The 17128-nt window shown below is 38.5% G+C and overlaps 1 protein-coding gene and 1 pseudogene across 4 annotated transcripts in view; one reads left to right on the forward strand and one right to left on the reverse strand.

Annotated features, from left to right (window-relative positions):
* Positions 1-17128, forward strand: part of VPS8 (VPS8 subunit of CORVET complex) — a 294602-nt gene that overhangs the window by 87328 nt on the left and 190146 nt on the right. For all 4 annotated transcript variants that reach the window (XM_058295485.2, XM_058295487.2, XM_058295486.2 and 1 more), the window contains one exon: positions 194-283. In XM_058295485.2, coding sequence (XP_058151468.1) covers positions 194-283 — 90 coding nt within the window. The remainder of the gene's footprint in view (positions 1-193; positions 284-17128) is intronic.
* On the reverse strand, positions 13228-13779 carry LOC111759206 (NF-kappa-B inhibitor-interacting Ras-like protein 2 pseudogene; annotated as a pseudogene).

Below are 17128 nucleotides of genomic sequence, written 5' to 3' on the forward strand. Positions count from 1 at the left end.
AGGGCTGAAAGAAATTAGGATGGAGTTTTTTAAAAATTGGGGGAAATAAAGCCATTAAATGTTTCAATTATATTTTAATGTACTAACAAGGCCTGATTCTGTATTACTTATGAGCACCATCACTGTTATATATTATGTATTTAAAAACTTTAAAGATATTTCTAATTTCTATGCAAGGCTATTTTCTTTACAGATGGTAGAAATCCTATTCCATTATGCAGATCGAGCTCTGAGAAAGTGCCCAGACCAGGGAAAAATCCAAGTGATGGAGCAACATTTTCAGGTATGCCTTTGCAGGTGCTTCTAGTAGACATTGCTATGAATATATATCTCTTTTATATTACTTGAACATAAGACTTTTATGTTTTGGTTAAACATTTTTCAATATTCAGAATTTTATTTCAGGGTTTGTAAAACATTCCAAGTAATTAAAATTTGAAGCAACAACTGAACAGTCACCTGGGAACACATGAGTAAAATGTGGAATGTTACTTGGACAGCTTGGTGCTATATGGAAGGAAAGGATTTGTGTATGAGGATATACCTTACAGTATCTGACACCCTGCTGATGATTAACATTTATGTTAACTAGGCTAGCAGCTAGTTGGAGGAGAGCTGTGCTACCAAGGTTTAAATTTAGTTCTCCCAGGAGCACCTATGACTCAAGAATAAATGAGATACAAAAAATATGCTCTCCAAAATATGCTAATGAAAGACATTTAGTTTATCTTGGAACAATTGAAAGGGAAGCCAAGGAATGGTTTAAAGCCCTGTGTAGTATTTATTTTGTGGCTTTTGTTTTTTGCAGTGATCCCCAAATTTTGTTATAAATCTCTGTTTCTCCTTCCCACTTCCCTCCTCTTTTAACAGTATTTGATTGTCTAATATAGGGGTTAGGAAGCTTTATCTAAAAAAGATGCAATGGTAAATATTTTAGGCTTTCCAAAGGGCCACATATGGTCCCTGTCTTTAGTCTTATAGAAAATAAAGGAAACAATGATGAGAACCATTATTCTGGCATTACTTTTTACCAGTGATTGGGGAAATAGAAGGAATAGACTCTTGAGAGAAAAATTATTACTTTTTAAAAAGTATTGTAATAGTGATGAAAAAGCTGTTAAGCACAAATCCTTTATTTTAGAAGCAAATATTTCAGAAAAAAATATAGGTACAATCTCATGGCTATAAGCTCCAAAAATAAATGACTCCACAAAACAAGAAATTCTTAAATAACCACGAACAATTAAAGGAGAAAGAAAGGGGATGGAACACTAAGAGAATTATCTGTTTGTAAAGCTAAGAACATCTACAAAAGATGGAGAGAGGCATATAACCAAAGATACATGCCCAAAGCATCATGAACCTATAAGATTGCCAGAAAAGAAAATGTTATAGATTGTGCCTACCAAAATGCTAAGGGGTACAGCAAATGGATTTTGACAACGATTCACTTGAGTGTGTACTCTGCAAGGTTCTAAGCAATGTGGTTGTTATTCGTTTTTTCCTTTATTCTTATAACAACTCCATAAAGTAGATAATTGTTTTTTCTCTATTTTGTAGATGTAGAAACTGAAGCTTAGTAAATTTCCAAGGCAATATTGCTCTTAAGTGGTGGAGCCAGGATTCAAATATAAATCTTTTTTATTCCAAAGCCCATGCTCTTAACTTGCTATTGTGCTAAATTCTTATTTCTAAAGCAATGAAAAGAAAGGATGGATGAGAAGGGGTGCTACTAATAAATAGCCAAGAATAATAATTATAGCAAACACTTAAACTTTAAAGAATGTTCTTTAAAGTAGAAAAGTCCAGGTAAATATTTTAAAGAAAAAAGCTGAAGCCCAGCACATGTGGCATGTAGTTGCTTTATGATTGCTCCAATTGTTAGATCCAGTGCAATGATAACCCAGGATACTATTGGAACAGTCTACGCCACCATTAAAATTTGTAACTTTGGATCAGTTTTCAAGTAAGGCATACTTGATTAAGCATGGATGCCTAAGCAGGGGAGACACAATTTATTTCACTTAGGGAGATAATTTTCTTCTGGAGAAGGTGATTATTAGTATTAATGCTAATATTATCCATTAATTTTAATGGCAATTAATAGAAAGTCCATTAATATGAAATGCACACACAGTTGGCTACAGATCTGTTTTAAATGTTATTAAAAAATAATTAGATAGGTTGACTCTTTAAAAGTAAATCTTTATTTTTAAAAGAAGAATGGATTTAGGAAATTATTTTGTGATAATCCCAGTATGATTTGTGAGCATTTTCTGTGAGTTCACCTAAAAGCAACCTTTTATTAAAAAAATATATATATATTTAATTTATTTTTAAAAGATACTTAGTTATAAAAGATGCTACATAAAAAAAATATAAGGGATTTCCATATGCCCCACTCCTTATACCTTCCACTTTTGCCACATTAACAACTGCTTTCCTTAGTGTGGTACATTCATCGCAATTGATGAACACATTTTGGAGCATTGCCGCACAGCATGGATTATAGTTTACATTGTACTTTACACGCTCTCCCACTCCATTCTGTAGGTTATGGCAGGTTACATAATGGCCTATATCTGTCTTTGCAATGTCATTGAGAACAATTCCAAGTCCTGAAAACGCCCCCATTTTACACCTCTTTTTCCCTCTCCCTGACTTCGGCACCTCCAGTGACCACTGTCTGCACATCAATGATATAATTTTTTCCATTGTAAAAGCAACCATTTTTAACTCATACAATTGCCTTTTTGAAGGGAATATGAGGTCAGTGTATTAATGGAATGCCTATGACATATCTCGATTTCATTAGGGCATTTGTCTAAATTTTCCATTACCCCATTGGCTAAAATAGTAAAGTGTGGTGGAAGATAGGTCTATTATATGGATTTGCAGCTAGATAAACATCCCTATTCAAAAAGTATTCTTCGGTAGCCTAGTATTAATTACATTTTAGAGTGCTTTCATATGCAGTTTTTTACTCTTTGATTTGGATGAAGATTTAATGACTTGCTTGTCAAATTTAGATGATAACCAAGAATCACGGTTCAAAATGAGTTTGACAAAGTGCAGTGAAATCATTGAGATGAAATTTAACAAAGATAAACATCCAGACTTGCATTAGATTCAGATAATTAGATTGTGTGAGTACTAGATTGGGAAGAGCCAGCAGGACAGGGTTTTAGTTGACCACAAACTTAGTGTGAACCAGTAGTGTGCTAAGGTCCAGACAAAGGAAAATAATAGTACCCTTGTGCTACCTGTTTCAGATGAAGCCCCTAAGGTATTATGTTCAATTCTAAGCCTCCCATTTAATGAGCTGTTGGCAATTCAGCTACATAGCATGACTGAGATGGTGGGAGGTTTAAAAAACATTAAAATTTTGAATGTAATATTAAAAAAAATAAAGACAAAAATAAAAAATAAAAAAATAAAAATAAACATTAAAAAAAAGAATAATGGGTTTAATCTGAGGAGAAAATAAGAGGATTGAAATGCTTGCCTTTAAATGATGAAGGGCTCATATGGAGATTTACTATATCGCTACAGAGGGAAGACTAGTCATAAATGGGTAGAAGTGATGAGAAGATATATTTTGGTTAAAATGACTCACTTGAACATATTGAAATAAAGAGAGATTGACCGATGGATCAGGAGTGGTTTGAAAGACTTTTCTTTGCTGGCTGGGAAGATCTAAGATTCTGTAATCAGGATTAAGAAACTATTATTGGAATCTTAGGTAACCTTTAATCAGTTGGTATAAATTCCCTCTAAGACTGGTTTCTCTCAGTCAAAATAGTGAGAATCTGCATTTTACCAGCAGGTGGCACTCATGTCTGGCTGCCTCAATTTTAAATCTTTACCTTTGGCCAGGCATCTCATCTTTTCCTTATAACAGAATCTATAATGCTGTTATGTGTTTTTGCTTTCCTCCAAAGATCAATCAATATTTTGTCCTGTATTATAGAAAATCAGTTTTGGATCTTGTGATGTTTTTGACAGGCTATACCTTTTACTTATCTAAGAAAACATTTAATATTTTTGAATTTATAATTATAATTTATTTGTATAGTAACTAGTAGGATAAAAAGGAATTAAAGTGTTCTCTTTCTCATACATCTTGAGCTTCCTTTTTTCTTCCGGCTTCTCCTCATTAGGCTTATATTTGCCCAAGTCCTTCCCATCCTAAAACAAAGTTAGACAGCAAACAAATCCCTTCCTTGCCTCACACCATCCTCATCAGCCTTATGGCTCTTGTTTTCACATTCTTCACAGAGCCAAAATAAGAGTTGTTTACAGTGAATTCATTTCTTTACCTCCCTCTTACTCTTTAACCTATTCTCTATCAAATTTGTAGTCCATTAAGTCCTCATCTTACTGGTTCTCTGCAGCATTCAACACAATGAATGACTTCTTTTTAAAGATTTATTTTTTTAATTTATACACATGCCCCCACCCTCATGGTTTACACTCACTGTCTGTTCTTTGTGTCCACTTGTTTTCTCTTTTGGAGGCACCAGGCACCAAACCTGGGAGCTCCCTTAGTGGGAGAGAGGCACTCAATTGCTTGAGCTACCTCCACTCCCTGCTTTGTTGTTTTTCTCATTATCTTTCCTCTTTGTGTCTCCTTGTTGCATCAGCTCACTGCATCAGCCTGTCAAGCCAGCTTCCTGTCTTGCTCATGTTCTCCAGGAGGCACCAGGAACCAAACCTGGGACCTCTGAATCAGGCCTGCTGAATCAGACTCAGATTGGTGACTAGGATTTGTAATCAGCTTCTGAGATGACTCTTAAGCACATTAAAGTTTAAAAATTATTGCTGGGAGCTTGTGTAGCTCAGTGGTTGAGTGCTGGCTTCCCACATATGAGGTCCTGGATTCAATCCCCAGCCCCAGTACGTACGTACGTACACACACACACGCGCGCACGCGAATCATTGCTTTATAGTCTCTTTCCACATGACATAGATGACTATCTGACCAATCTCCTACCTTGATTGCTCTTTTGGGCTTTGAGATTCGTATAGTAAGCTGCCTGTTTATATCTCCATTTGGATGTCTTTTAGGTACCTCAAACTCACAAACTTCCCTTGGAAACCTGTGCCTCCTCTGATAATCCCTTTTTAGTGCACAGATACACCATCCACCTAAAGCAAGTTCTTTTGTGTGTTTCCCATCCATTCAACTACAGCTTGTAAGTCCTGCCTGTTCTGCCCCCTGAATGTTTCTTTAATCTGTTTATATTAAGCCTTTTATTTTGCCACTATCCTGGGCCAAGTCACCATGCCAGTTCTTTCTTGGTGTATTGCCATAACCCACTAATTGGTTTCCTGTACATATTCTTACTACATGTCATTGCATTTTCTATAAAGTAGCCAGATGGATGGGTATATCAAGTCATGATATTCCCCTGGTTTAAAAATATTTTAAGGACTTCCCAATGTTCCTAGAGTAAAGACAAAATCCCCTAACAGTTTCTAAGGCCCTGCATGATCTATCTCAGCCTAATTCCCCCTTATTGTCTGTATCCCTACCATACTAGAGTTTTCTTTAGTTTCTTGACCTCACCACTCTCTCTCAACTCAGAACCTTTCCCAAGGTGTTCTCCCTGCAAAAAAAGTTCTTTCCCATCTCCTTTTTGCTCAGGTAGGTCCTATTTATTTATTTATTTTTAAAGATTTATTTTATTTATTTCTCTTCCCCCCTCCCCCCATTGTCTGTTCTCTGTGTCTATCTGATGTGTGTTCTTCTGTGTCCACTCACATTCTTGTCATGTGGCACCAGGAAACTGTGTTGCTCTTTTTGTTGCATTATTTTGCTGCATCAGCTCTCTGTATGTGCGGCACCACACTGCCGGGTGGGCTGTGCTTTGTTCGTGCAGGGCAGCTCTTCTTGCAGGGCACACTCACTGCTCATGGGGCACCCCCACACGGGGGACACACCTGCATGGCACGGCACTCCTTGTGCAGCAGCACTGCGCGTGGGCCAGCCCGCCACACGGGTCAGGAGGCCCTGGGTATTAACCCTGGACGCTCCATATGGTAGACGGACACTCTATCACTTGAGCCACATCCACTTCCCCCTATTTATTTTCAGATCTTAGCTATGAACTCCCAGATTAAGTTAGGTACATTTCTTTGTAAAATACTTTGCACTTAAATTACACTTTCAATGTCAACCTTCCCCAGCTACACTGTAAGCTGCATAAGTTCAGGGACCATATCTGATTTTTTTTAAACTGTTTCCCCAGCACCTGGTTGAGTGCTGTTAATAAATCTTTGTTGAGAGATTTTTTAAAAAATGTGAACTTATGTTGTGTACAGTGTTTGTATTGGGAATACATTTTAAATTTTCATGTTTAAGAGGTTTGAACTATGAGCCAGGTTTAGAATTTAGCATTTCCAAAAACATATGTCCATAATCATGGTTAATATTATTGTATACTATGTACCTAGCAGCTAGCTCATTAATCTTTATGATTTCCTTTGTGATAGTTATTATTATTTATCTCTGTTTTACAGATGAGTAAGTAGATACACAGAAAGGTTGAGTAACTTGCCGGATAGCATACAACCCATAAATCATAGAACCACAGTAGGTAACCAGGCTCTTTGGCTCAGAAGTCGCCACTCTGTGTTATACTGTGCTGTGTCCCACAATTTATTCTTTGATAATCTCTGACCAAAATGTTGACAGGTAGCTCATTTTGAAAAAGAGGACTAAGTAAGTCAGGAGTTTTAGGAAGATATTGAAATGTATTTTTAAAGAAAAGTAAAATACAATTTAATTTGCTTAGGATAACCATGTTAATTATACTCAAATTAATTTGAATTGATAATGTTCTGTTTAGGAGCTGTTGATTTACTGTGGACGCAGTTTCATGTATTTTGGATTATTTTATCCTGCTATGCTGAATGTGTAATTATTTTATGAAACAACATAAAGGAATAAATAAATGAACATGGGGCATTTACTAATTTGAATCAAGCTAAAAAGATTTGAAAAATAAGGTAATTTTTAAAAGATCTTAATGAAGTCTCACATTGATTTACCAAGCTCTCTTCCAGTGTCATTTAATATTTCTGTGAGAAGCAAAACGTTAAAAGGTCATTGATACAGCAGCTGTTAGCATATATTTTTGTATTAAGAGACAATGCCAAGGAGTGGGGACTAAAAGCTGAACACAGTGAGGCAATTGGAGCTTTCCTTGGCTAATCCATCTTCCCCTAAGATGATTTGAGGAAGGAAAACAGTGTTGATGTCCAGCACACCACTCTGTCTCTAGGCTTGACTAAAGTGTTGGTTCAGGGGAGTCAGGTCTTTCCTAGAAGATGACTTTATCATCATATCTGAGAAAAACAGAAAGCAAAAATATATACACAAGTTCACACATGGATGTCTGTATCTATATAGCTGCTCATGGTGTTTGCATGCTAATACTGGGAATACCAGCTTCCAAGCTGAGACAGCCCCTAGAGAAAAAGGAGAAGAGAGGCTGTCTCTCTGTATCCATCTGTCTATATCCATGTATATATAGGGGCTTTCAGAGCAAGGCACCTGGTATATCTATATATCTCCATATCTATCTCTGTATATCTGTATCTATTTTGGTTCAAGTGTATGTACAGATACATGTATGTATGTATTTTTTCTAGGCTTTCTGTTAAAATGTCAGGTCATTTACAAATAATGCAGTTTTCATTACCTGATTGAGTTTTAAGATGTAAATTAGGAAAATTAATGTCAATGTTCCAAAAAGTGAAGGAATTTGCATCTCCTATGTCATTTCTTTACACATAATCCTTATGAAATAGGGAAAGTCAAGTCATATACTTTCAGTTGGCAAATGGTAAAATAGACACAAAGCAATAAAATCATCTATTCATTAACTCAAATTGGCAGGCTTAAATCAAGGTTTTCTGCCAGTTCAGGTTTTGAATCACATATCCATAATTGCCTTCTTTAATAAATCTTAAATATCCAAGAATATCTAATGAGAGAAGCTACTTCTTTGGGCACTTATATGGCTCTTCATAGAAAAAGAGATCAAAGAAATAAGTATTTCCTTTTTTTTTTTTATTCTGGAGACTTAAAATTGAGCCATTTCTCAGAGGGACCCTCAAATCTTTTGAGAGTCAGAGAATTCTGAGATAAAGCAGATATTGTTCAGTACATTTGTGTCAGAAGACTTTAGGCAAACAGCAACATGCAGCATGCAGCACAGACTGAACATATCAGATAGGGTTTTTCACACAGGCCCTTGATCTCTCACTGTCTCATGGAGAGGCATATGTAGATCTTCTGGACTGAAGATTTTGCTTAAGAGAAGGACCTATCCTTTCCCATTCTTTTTTCTTTCAGGGGTCTTGTGAGAGCAGCCTTCTAAATGGGGCAGGGTGGCGAGGGGTATTATCTGAGCTTTGGTGCCAGTTGCTCAGGGTGGCTCTTAACTAGTACTGGGAATGCTAACTCCTAGCTCTGACACCACTGGAGAGCCTGTGGTAAGTTGAGTCTACACTCAGCCCTTGCCAGTGGCAAGATAGATAGTTACTGATTCCACCTGGTTCATGTTCTGGCATCTTGGAGGTTGCCACCAGGGATTATCCTCTGGACAATTTAGTTTCTCTCTCCATAATCAGATTGTAAAAAGAAAGTCTTAAATATGGAAATAGATTTGACTTTAATATTTTATTTTGTTGATGGTTTTAAATGTTCAAAATTGGCTTCTTTAAGAAGCCAGATTGAAAGCATTAATTTGTCAGCTTTAACCATAAGAAAGTGAATTAGAAACAGGGGCAGGCGTGAGTACTATATCCATCCTCCTGTAGTTGTAAGAAATAATACAAATAGATCTCAGGTACCCTTAACCCACTTTTCCCCAGTGGTAACATCTTGCAAAACCATAGTACAATATCACAATCAGGATATTCACACTGAGCACAGTACAGATACAGAACATTTCTGTCACCCAGAAGATCCTGCAAGTTGCCTTTTATAGCCTCTCCCACCTCCCTCCTATTCCCTATCCCCTGCTTAACACCTGACGATCACTGGTGTGTTTTCTCTTTCTATAATTTTGTCATTTCAAGAATGTTATATAAATGCAATCATACACTATACAATTTTAGGAGATTAGCTTTTTTTTTCTCAGCATTATTCTCTGGATGTTCATCCAGGTTGTTTTATATTAACAATACTTTGTTCTTTTTAAAAATTTTTATTGCTGAGTATCATTCCATGGTATGGATGTACTATGGTTTGTTTAAGCATTCACCTATTTAAGGACATTTCGGTTGTTTTTGGTTTGGGGCTTTTTCAAGTAAAGCTGTGAATACCTGCGTAGAGGTTTCTGTGTGAACATTTTTCTTGGAGATATGCCCGAGTGCAATCGCTGGATTGTATGATAGTTACATGCTTAATTTTTAAAGAGATTGCCAAATTGTTTTGAGAATGGTTGTACCATTTTACATTCCCACCAGCTTTGTATGAGTGATCCAGTTTGTCTGGATCCTTCCCAGCATTTGGCGGTGTCACTAGTCTGATTGGTGTGTAATTATATCTCATTGTGGTTTTAATTTGAATTTTCCTGGTAGCCAATGATGATGTGCTTATTTGCCATCTGTATAGCTTTTTTGGTGAAATTCCCCTTCATGTTTTTGCCCGTGTTCTAACTGAATTGTTTATTTTACTGTTGAGTTTTGAGCAGTCTTTATATGTTCTAAGTGGGAAGTGGATGTGGATCAATGGATAGAGCTTCTGCCTACCATATAGGAGGTCCAGGGTTCGATACCCAGGGCCTCCTGGCCCATGTGGCAAGTTGGCCCACATGGAGAGCTGCTGCATGCAAGGAGTGCCGCCCTGCACAGGGGTGCCCTCCATGTAGGAGTGCTGCCCTGTGCACAAGTGCCCCCCTCAGAAGGAGTGCCACCCCGTGCAGGAGTGCAGCCAGTCCAGGAGTGATGCTGCCCACACAGAGCACTGACACAGCAAGATGATGCAACAGAAAGAGACACAGAGAAGAGACAATATATGTTCTAAGTACTAGTCCTTTGTTGGATATGTGCTTCTCCCAGTCGTAGCTTGTTTTGTTTTTAAGAAAAGTTTCACAGAGAGTAAAGAGTTGCCAGCCCCACCACACACACACACACACACACACACAGATAACCCATATTTATTAACATGTTGCATTAATGTGGTACCTTTGTTACAGTTGATGAAATTATCATACAGAATAATTTTATAGCCCTAAAAATGCCCTGTGTTCCATATTTTCACCCCTTACCCCCCGCCCCTAACCTATGGCAACCGCTGATCTAATTATTATCTCTGTAGTTTTGCCTTTTCCATGCTGTCATATAGTTGGAATCATGTGGCATGTAGCCTTTTCAGATTGCCTTCTTTCACTTAGCAATATGCTTTTAAGGTTCCTCCATGTTTCTTTTTGACTTGATTTTATTTGTGGCTCATTCCTTTTACCAACTGAATAATATTCCATTATATGAATGTGCTACAGTTCTTGATTGCTTCTAAGTTGTAGCAATTATGAATAAAGCTACCATATTCAGTCAAGTATGGGTTTTTGTGTAGACGTAAGTTTTCAGCTCCTTTGGGTAAATACCTAGGAGTGCAATTGCTGGGTCATATGGCAAGTTATGTTTAGCTTTGTAAGAAACTGCCAAACTGTCTTTCAAAATAGCTGTATTATTTTGCATTCTTATCAGTTATGAATGAGAATTCATGTTGCCCCACATCCTCACCAGTGCTTTTTAGTTTTGGTATTTGGGATTTTAGCCATTCTTATAGGTATATAGTGGTATATCATTGTTTTAATTTGCAATTGCCAGGAAGTGGATTTGGCTCAGTGGATAGAGCATCTGCCTACCACATTGGGAGGTCCAGGATTCAAACCCAGGGCCCCCTGACCTGTGTGGTGAAGCTGGCCCAGCACAGTGCTGATGCGCACAAGGAGTGCCCTGCCACGCAGGGGTGTCCCCCACATAGGGGAGCCCCACGCATAAGGAGTGCGCCCCATAAGGAGAGCTGCTCCATGCAAAAAAAAGTGCAACCTGCCCACACACACGGAGAGCTGACGCGGCAAGGTGCTGCACAACAACAAAAAAGAGACACAGATTTCCAGTGCCGCTGACAAGAACAAAAGCGGACACGGAAGAACACACAGCGAATGGACACAGAAAGCATACAACTGGAGGAGGGGGTAGGGGTGGAGAGAAATAAATAAATCTTTTTAAAAAATTTGTAATTGCCTAATGATATATGATGTTGAACATCTTTCCTGTGCTTTTTGGCCATTTGTATATCCTCTTTGGAGTAATGTCTATTCAAGTGTTTTTGCCTTTTTAAAATGCGTTGTTTGTCTTTTTATTGTTGAGTTGTAAGATTTCTTTATATATTCTGGGTATTAAACCTTTAGAAGCTATGCAGTTTCCAAGTATTTATTCCCATTGAGGCTGTATTTTCACTTTCATGATAAAGTCCCTTGCAGAAAAAAAAAATTAATTTTGATTTTTATCCATTTTCTTTTGTTGCTTGTGCTTTGGGTGCAAAGTGTAAGAACCTATTATCTAACATGAGGTCCTGAAGATGCTTTCCTATGCTTTCTTCTAGGAGTTTTATATCTTATTTAGGTCTTTGATCCATTTTTAGTTCATATCTGTGTATGTTATGAGGTAGAGGACCATCTTCATTCCTCAGCATGTATACCCAGTTTTCCCAGCACTATCTGTGGAAGAGACTATTCTTCGTTGAGTGGACTCGGCACCCTTCTTAAAAATCAATTGCCGTGGATGTCAGGGTTTATTTCTGAACTCTAAGTTCGAGTCCATTGGTCTTTATTTTTGTCCTTGTACATGGTTTTATTTCATTGTTGTTGTGCATCAATAAATGGACTTTAAGCCCAAGCCTGTACCTACCCTAACTCTGCTCACCCAGCCCAGGGCCACCTGCCAGTGCTCACCTGTCCTTTTGGGGAAAAGGGGCAGGTATGGGAGATTGCCTTGCTATAGTGTCTCACTTGTGCTAGGTGTGCACATTATGAGTATGTAGTGGGCACAGGAAGTTGCGAGTTATAAGCTCATTTTATAGCATGTCTGAGTGTGTCACCATCCTTTTGAGCCCAGACAGAAAGCCTGTCAGGTCCTGTTCAGGCATCTGAGGTAAGAAGGGCTAGAGAAGCATCTTGTCCAGGCTTCACTGTGGTAGCAGCCATATAAATAAAGGTAATTTATGAAGTGAAGTCCAGTCATTAATTTAAAACAACCACAGGAAGGTGTAAAGACCAGCCTGAACAGTTGAGTGGGGTAGGTATGAAGTCTGACTGATTGGGCACTGAGTGGCCACTCTGGCAACTAAGAGTGTGTAGTGCACTCCTGCCCCCTGGTGGCTGGGAGGAGAGTAGTGTCCCAGCCGTCCTCGCTGGTAGGCATAACACCTTGAAGAGGGAGAAGCCAGGGCTACAGTAACAGATGGCCCAAAGCCAAGGACATTATAAAATCATAGAGCTGGATAGGACCTAGGAGAAAACCTAAGCAACTCCTGTCACCTTATAAATGAGAAAACTGAAAGGCCCTGCTGGTTCACAAAGCCAATTGGTGACACACAATCTAGTCTTTGTTCCATTCCCCCTCAACCAATGAGGCCCATATGCTTCCTGAGCAGAAAGAGGAAGAGAAACAGTTGGGGGAAAGAATTAAAGCAAAATTAAACTTCCCAGAGGCTAGCTTTTTCCAGCCAAGAAAAAGGGCAAAGGTCAGGGTTTCAGAAGAGAAGACACCCCCTAACATCAGCTTGTACACACATGCACATCTGTGTAATATACAGGCTACCTGGACACCCTTTCTCTTGAGTCCAGTCTGTGCTGTTGATAGGAAGTGCAGGGGTGGGACCCCTGTGATAGGAACCAGACCTTGACAGGGCACTTCTGCATAGTAGCTCTGCTGGGGTAGGTGAAAGTGATGCTGACCCCCACTGCCCTGGGTCACAGGGAGGCAGATATGATGAAAGCTGAATGAGGTTGGGGAGAAACTAACCTAGATTTGCACTTCTCAGGATTGTGAGAGAACAAAGGTGGCCCCAGCCCAGACAGCCCAGCTGTTGGCCTAGAAGGAAGCTCCCTGTGACTGCATACACCCCCCTTTCCCCTCATCCTATCTTCCAGAGGCCCAGAAGTTAGAATTGGGTTGGGAGGGTGCTTGAAGGATGGCAGCTCTTCAGCCATCCAAGGAGCCACTGCCCTTGTTCTTGCAGCTGAGTGGGAAGGCAAACTTGCTCTGGGGCCAGGTGGATGAAGGGCGCCAGGAGGGAGCAGTGGTCAGCACCAATACCTCCCACAGCTTCACCTTCTCTCACCTAGCCTACTGCTGAACCACATCTGAGTCCACATGCTGCTGCTCCAGCAGGTCACATTTGTTGCCAGGGACCATGATGGTGACCTCCTTCTTGTCCTTGGACTTGTCAGTCTTCTTCTTAAGCAGCTTCACACATTGAAAGGACTCTTGGCTTTCTGTGCTGTAGACCAAGATGTAGCCATCCATGCAGGAGAAGCAGTGTGAGTGCAGCTTAGCCCCATCTCAGAGCCCCTGGGTGTTGTAGAAATGTACCTGCTCCTGCATCCCCTTGGTCTGTCTCTTTGGAGCCCACGTAAATGTCTTCCTGTGTCTCAATCATTTCAGAGCTATGTGGTTCCCATACAGCTGTTCCAGGACTGAAGTTTTGCCCACAGATGCCTGGCCACACGTGACCACCTTGCAGCTCTTTCCCATGCTTAGCCTCCAGCTTGTGACCAAAGTGTCCCAGAGATAGTGGCTGATTCCCAGCACTGGACATCACTGGTCCTCACAGTACCCCAACCAGGCCCTCCAAGCCAGGACCAGACCAGGCATGGCATTGCCACGTGAAGTTCCCTCTTCCTCCTGGTTGGTCCTTGTTCTCTACATTCTGTTTTGAGAACTGTAGCTTTGTAATAGTTTTAAAATCAGCAAAGGTGAGTTCTCCAACTTTTTTCTTTTTCAAGATGGTTTTGGCTATTAGGGATTCCTTCCTCTTCCAAATATATTTGATGATTGGCTTTTCCATTTCTGCAAAAAAGGACTTTGGAATTTTTATTGGAATTGCATTGAGTTTATAAATTGCTTTGGGGAGAATTGAGATCTTAACTGTATTTAGTTTTCCAATCCATAAACATGAAATGTCCTTTCATCTATTTAGGTCATCTTTGATTTCTTTTAGCAATGTTTTATAGTTTTCTGTGTATAAATCTATTCATTCTTGGTTAAATTTATTTCTAAGTATTTGATTTTTTTAGTTGCTATTGTAAATAGATTTTTTTCTTGTTTTCCTTCTCATGTTGCTTACTATTTGTGTATAGGAACATTACTGATTTTGTTTTGTTGTTGATCTTGTACCCCACCACTTTGGTGGATTTGTTTATCAGCTCTAGTAGCTTTGTTGTAGATTTTTCGGGAATTTCTGTATATAGGGTCATGTTTTCTCCAAATAGTGAAAGTTTTACTTCTTCTGTTCCTTTTTATTTCTTTTTCTTGCCTTATTGCCCTGGCTAGCATTTTCAGTACAATGCTGAATCACACTGGTGACATTAGGCATCCCTGTCTGATTCCAGAATTTAGAGGGAAAGTTTTCAGTCTTTTAACATTGGGTATGGAGTTAATAGTGGATTTTTCATATATGCCCTTTATTATGTTGAGGAAATTTTCTTCTATTCCTATCTTTCTAAGTGTTTCTTATCAAGAAAGGATGCTGCATTTTGCCAAATGCCTTTTCTGCATTAGTGGAGATGGCCATGTTTTTTTCTCCTCAGTGTAAAAAATATGATTCATTACATTAATTTTCTTATGTTGAACCACTCTTGCAAACCAGGCTCAGCCTAAAATATGACTTGATAATGGTGTATAATTCTTTTGATGTGCTGTTAAACTCGATTTGTTAGTATTGAGGATTTTTGTGTCTAATATCATAACAGAAATTATTAGTCTAATTTTTTTTTTCTTGTAGTATCTTTATCTGGCTTTGATATTAGGATGATGTCGACCTCATAGAATGAGTTAGGGAATGCTACCTTACAATTCTTTTGAAGAGTTTGATCAGGATTGGTATTAATTTTTCTTGAAAATTTACCTGTGAAGCCATCTAGCCAGGAGCCTGTCTTTTTTGGGAGGTTTTTGATGTCTGATTCAATCTCTTTACTTGTAATTGGTCTGTTGAGATCGTCTGTTTCTTCTAGAGTCAGTGTAGGTTGTTTGTAGAAATTTGTCCATTTCGTCTAGGCTGTCTAATTTGTTGGCATACCGTTTGTAGTATCCTCCCGTGATTCTTTTTATTTCTGTGGGGTCAGTAGTAATGTCTCCCCATTATTTCAGATTTTATTTGTGTCCTCTCTTTTTGTCAGTCTAACTAAAGGTTTGTTACTTTTATTGATCTTTTAAAAAAACAACCAACCTTTCGTTTTGTTAGTGTGCTCTATCTTTTCTTTCTCTATTTCATTTCTTTCTGCTCTAATATTTGTTATTGCTTTCCTTTTGTTTGCTTTGAGTTTGGTTTAATGTTCTTATACTAGCTTTTCCAGATGTGCAGTTGGTCTTTGATTTTTAGCTCACTCTTCTTTTTTAATGTGAGCATTAGTGCTATACATTTCCCTCTCAGCACTGCCTTCACTGCATCCCATAAATTTTGATACATTGCATTCTTGTATTCATTTTTCTCACTATATTTACTAATTTCCCTTGTTTTTTTTCTTTGACCCATTAATTCTTTGAGAGAGTGTTATTTAACCTACATATATTTGTGGTTTTTCCAGTTCTTTTCCTATTATTGATTTCTAGTTTCATTCCATTGTGGGTAGAGAAACTGCTTTATATAATTTCTTTTTAAATTTATTGAGATTTGGTTTGTGATCCCCAACATGTAGTTTACCCTAGACAACGATCCATATACACTTAAGAGGAATGTATATCCTGCTCTTTGGGGTGCAGTTTCTGTGTATTTCTGTTAGATCTAATTCATTTCTAATATTTTCCAAGTTCTGTATTTCCTTATTTCTGTCTGTTGATGAGAGTGGTGTATTGAAGTCTCTAACTCTTATTACTGTAGACATGTCTATTTCTCCCTTCAGTTTTGCCAGTGTTTGCCTCATGTATTTTTGGGTACCATAGTTAGATAGTCTTAGTTTGCTGAAGCCTTCCAGATACACCAAATAGGGTTGGCTTTTACAAATGGGAATTTATTAACTTATAAGCTTACAGTTCTGGGGCTCTGAAAATGTCCAAAACAGGCTTCATTAGGTGAAACTTTTCTCCTTGAGGACTGGCTACTGGTGGTCCTGGATTCCTGTCTCATATGGAAAGACACATTGCAAGGCATATTGCAGCGTCTGCTTGTCTCTCCCCTCTTGTCTGAGCCTCATTGCTTTCAGCTTCTGACTTCGCTGACTTCCTCTCGTCTTCTGGTCTCCATTGATTTCATCTTCTGTTTCCCAGGGCCTTCTCTTTCGCCTTCTAAAGGTTTCTTTCTGTCTCTGTGGCCTTTCTTCTTTGTATATTCCTTCTTTACATAAAGGACTCCAGTGAGAGGATTAAGACCCACCCTGGGCTACACCTTACTGAAGTAACCCAATCATATGGCCCTTAACTGAATCTAATATAATCAAAGGGTCCCACGTGCAATAGGTTCACACCCACAGACTGGATTAATTTAAGAATATAATTTTCTCAGGTCCACAAAAGACTCAAACTACCACAGTTCATAAATATTTATGATTTTTATTTCTTCATGGTATATTGACCCTTTTAATATATATAATGTCCTTTTTGGCTCTTGTAACAGCTTTTGACTTAATGTCTGTTTTGTCTGATGTTAGTGTAGTACTCCAGCTCTTTTTTGGTTACTATTTGCACAGATTATCTTTTCCATCATTTCTTTTTATGCTATTTGTGTTTTTGGGTCCAAGGTGAGTCTCTTGTAAACAACATAGAGTTGGGTCATGTTTTTAGTCCATCCTGCCAATCTGTGTCTTTTGATTGGGGAAATTTATCTATTAACAGTGTTTTATTGTAAAGGCAATACTTACTTCAGTCACTTTTTCCTTCGGTTTTTATA

The sequence above is a fragment of the Dasypus novemcinctus genome, chromosome 4 (genome assembly GCF_030445035.2).
Source record: "Dasypus novemcinctus isolate mDasNov1 chromosome 4, mDasNov1.1.hap2, whole genome shotgun sequence".
Taxonomy (NCBI): Eukaryota; Metazoa; Chordata; class Mammalia; order Cingulata; family Dasypodidae; genus Dasypus; species Dasypus novemcinctus.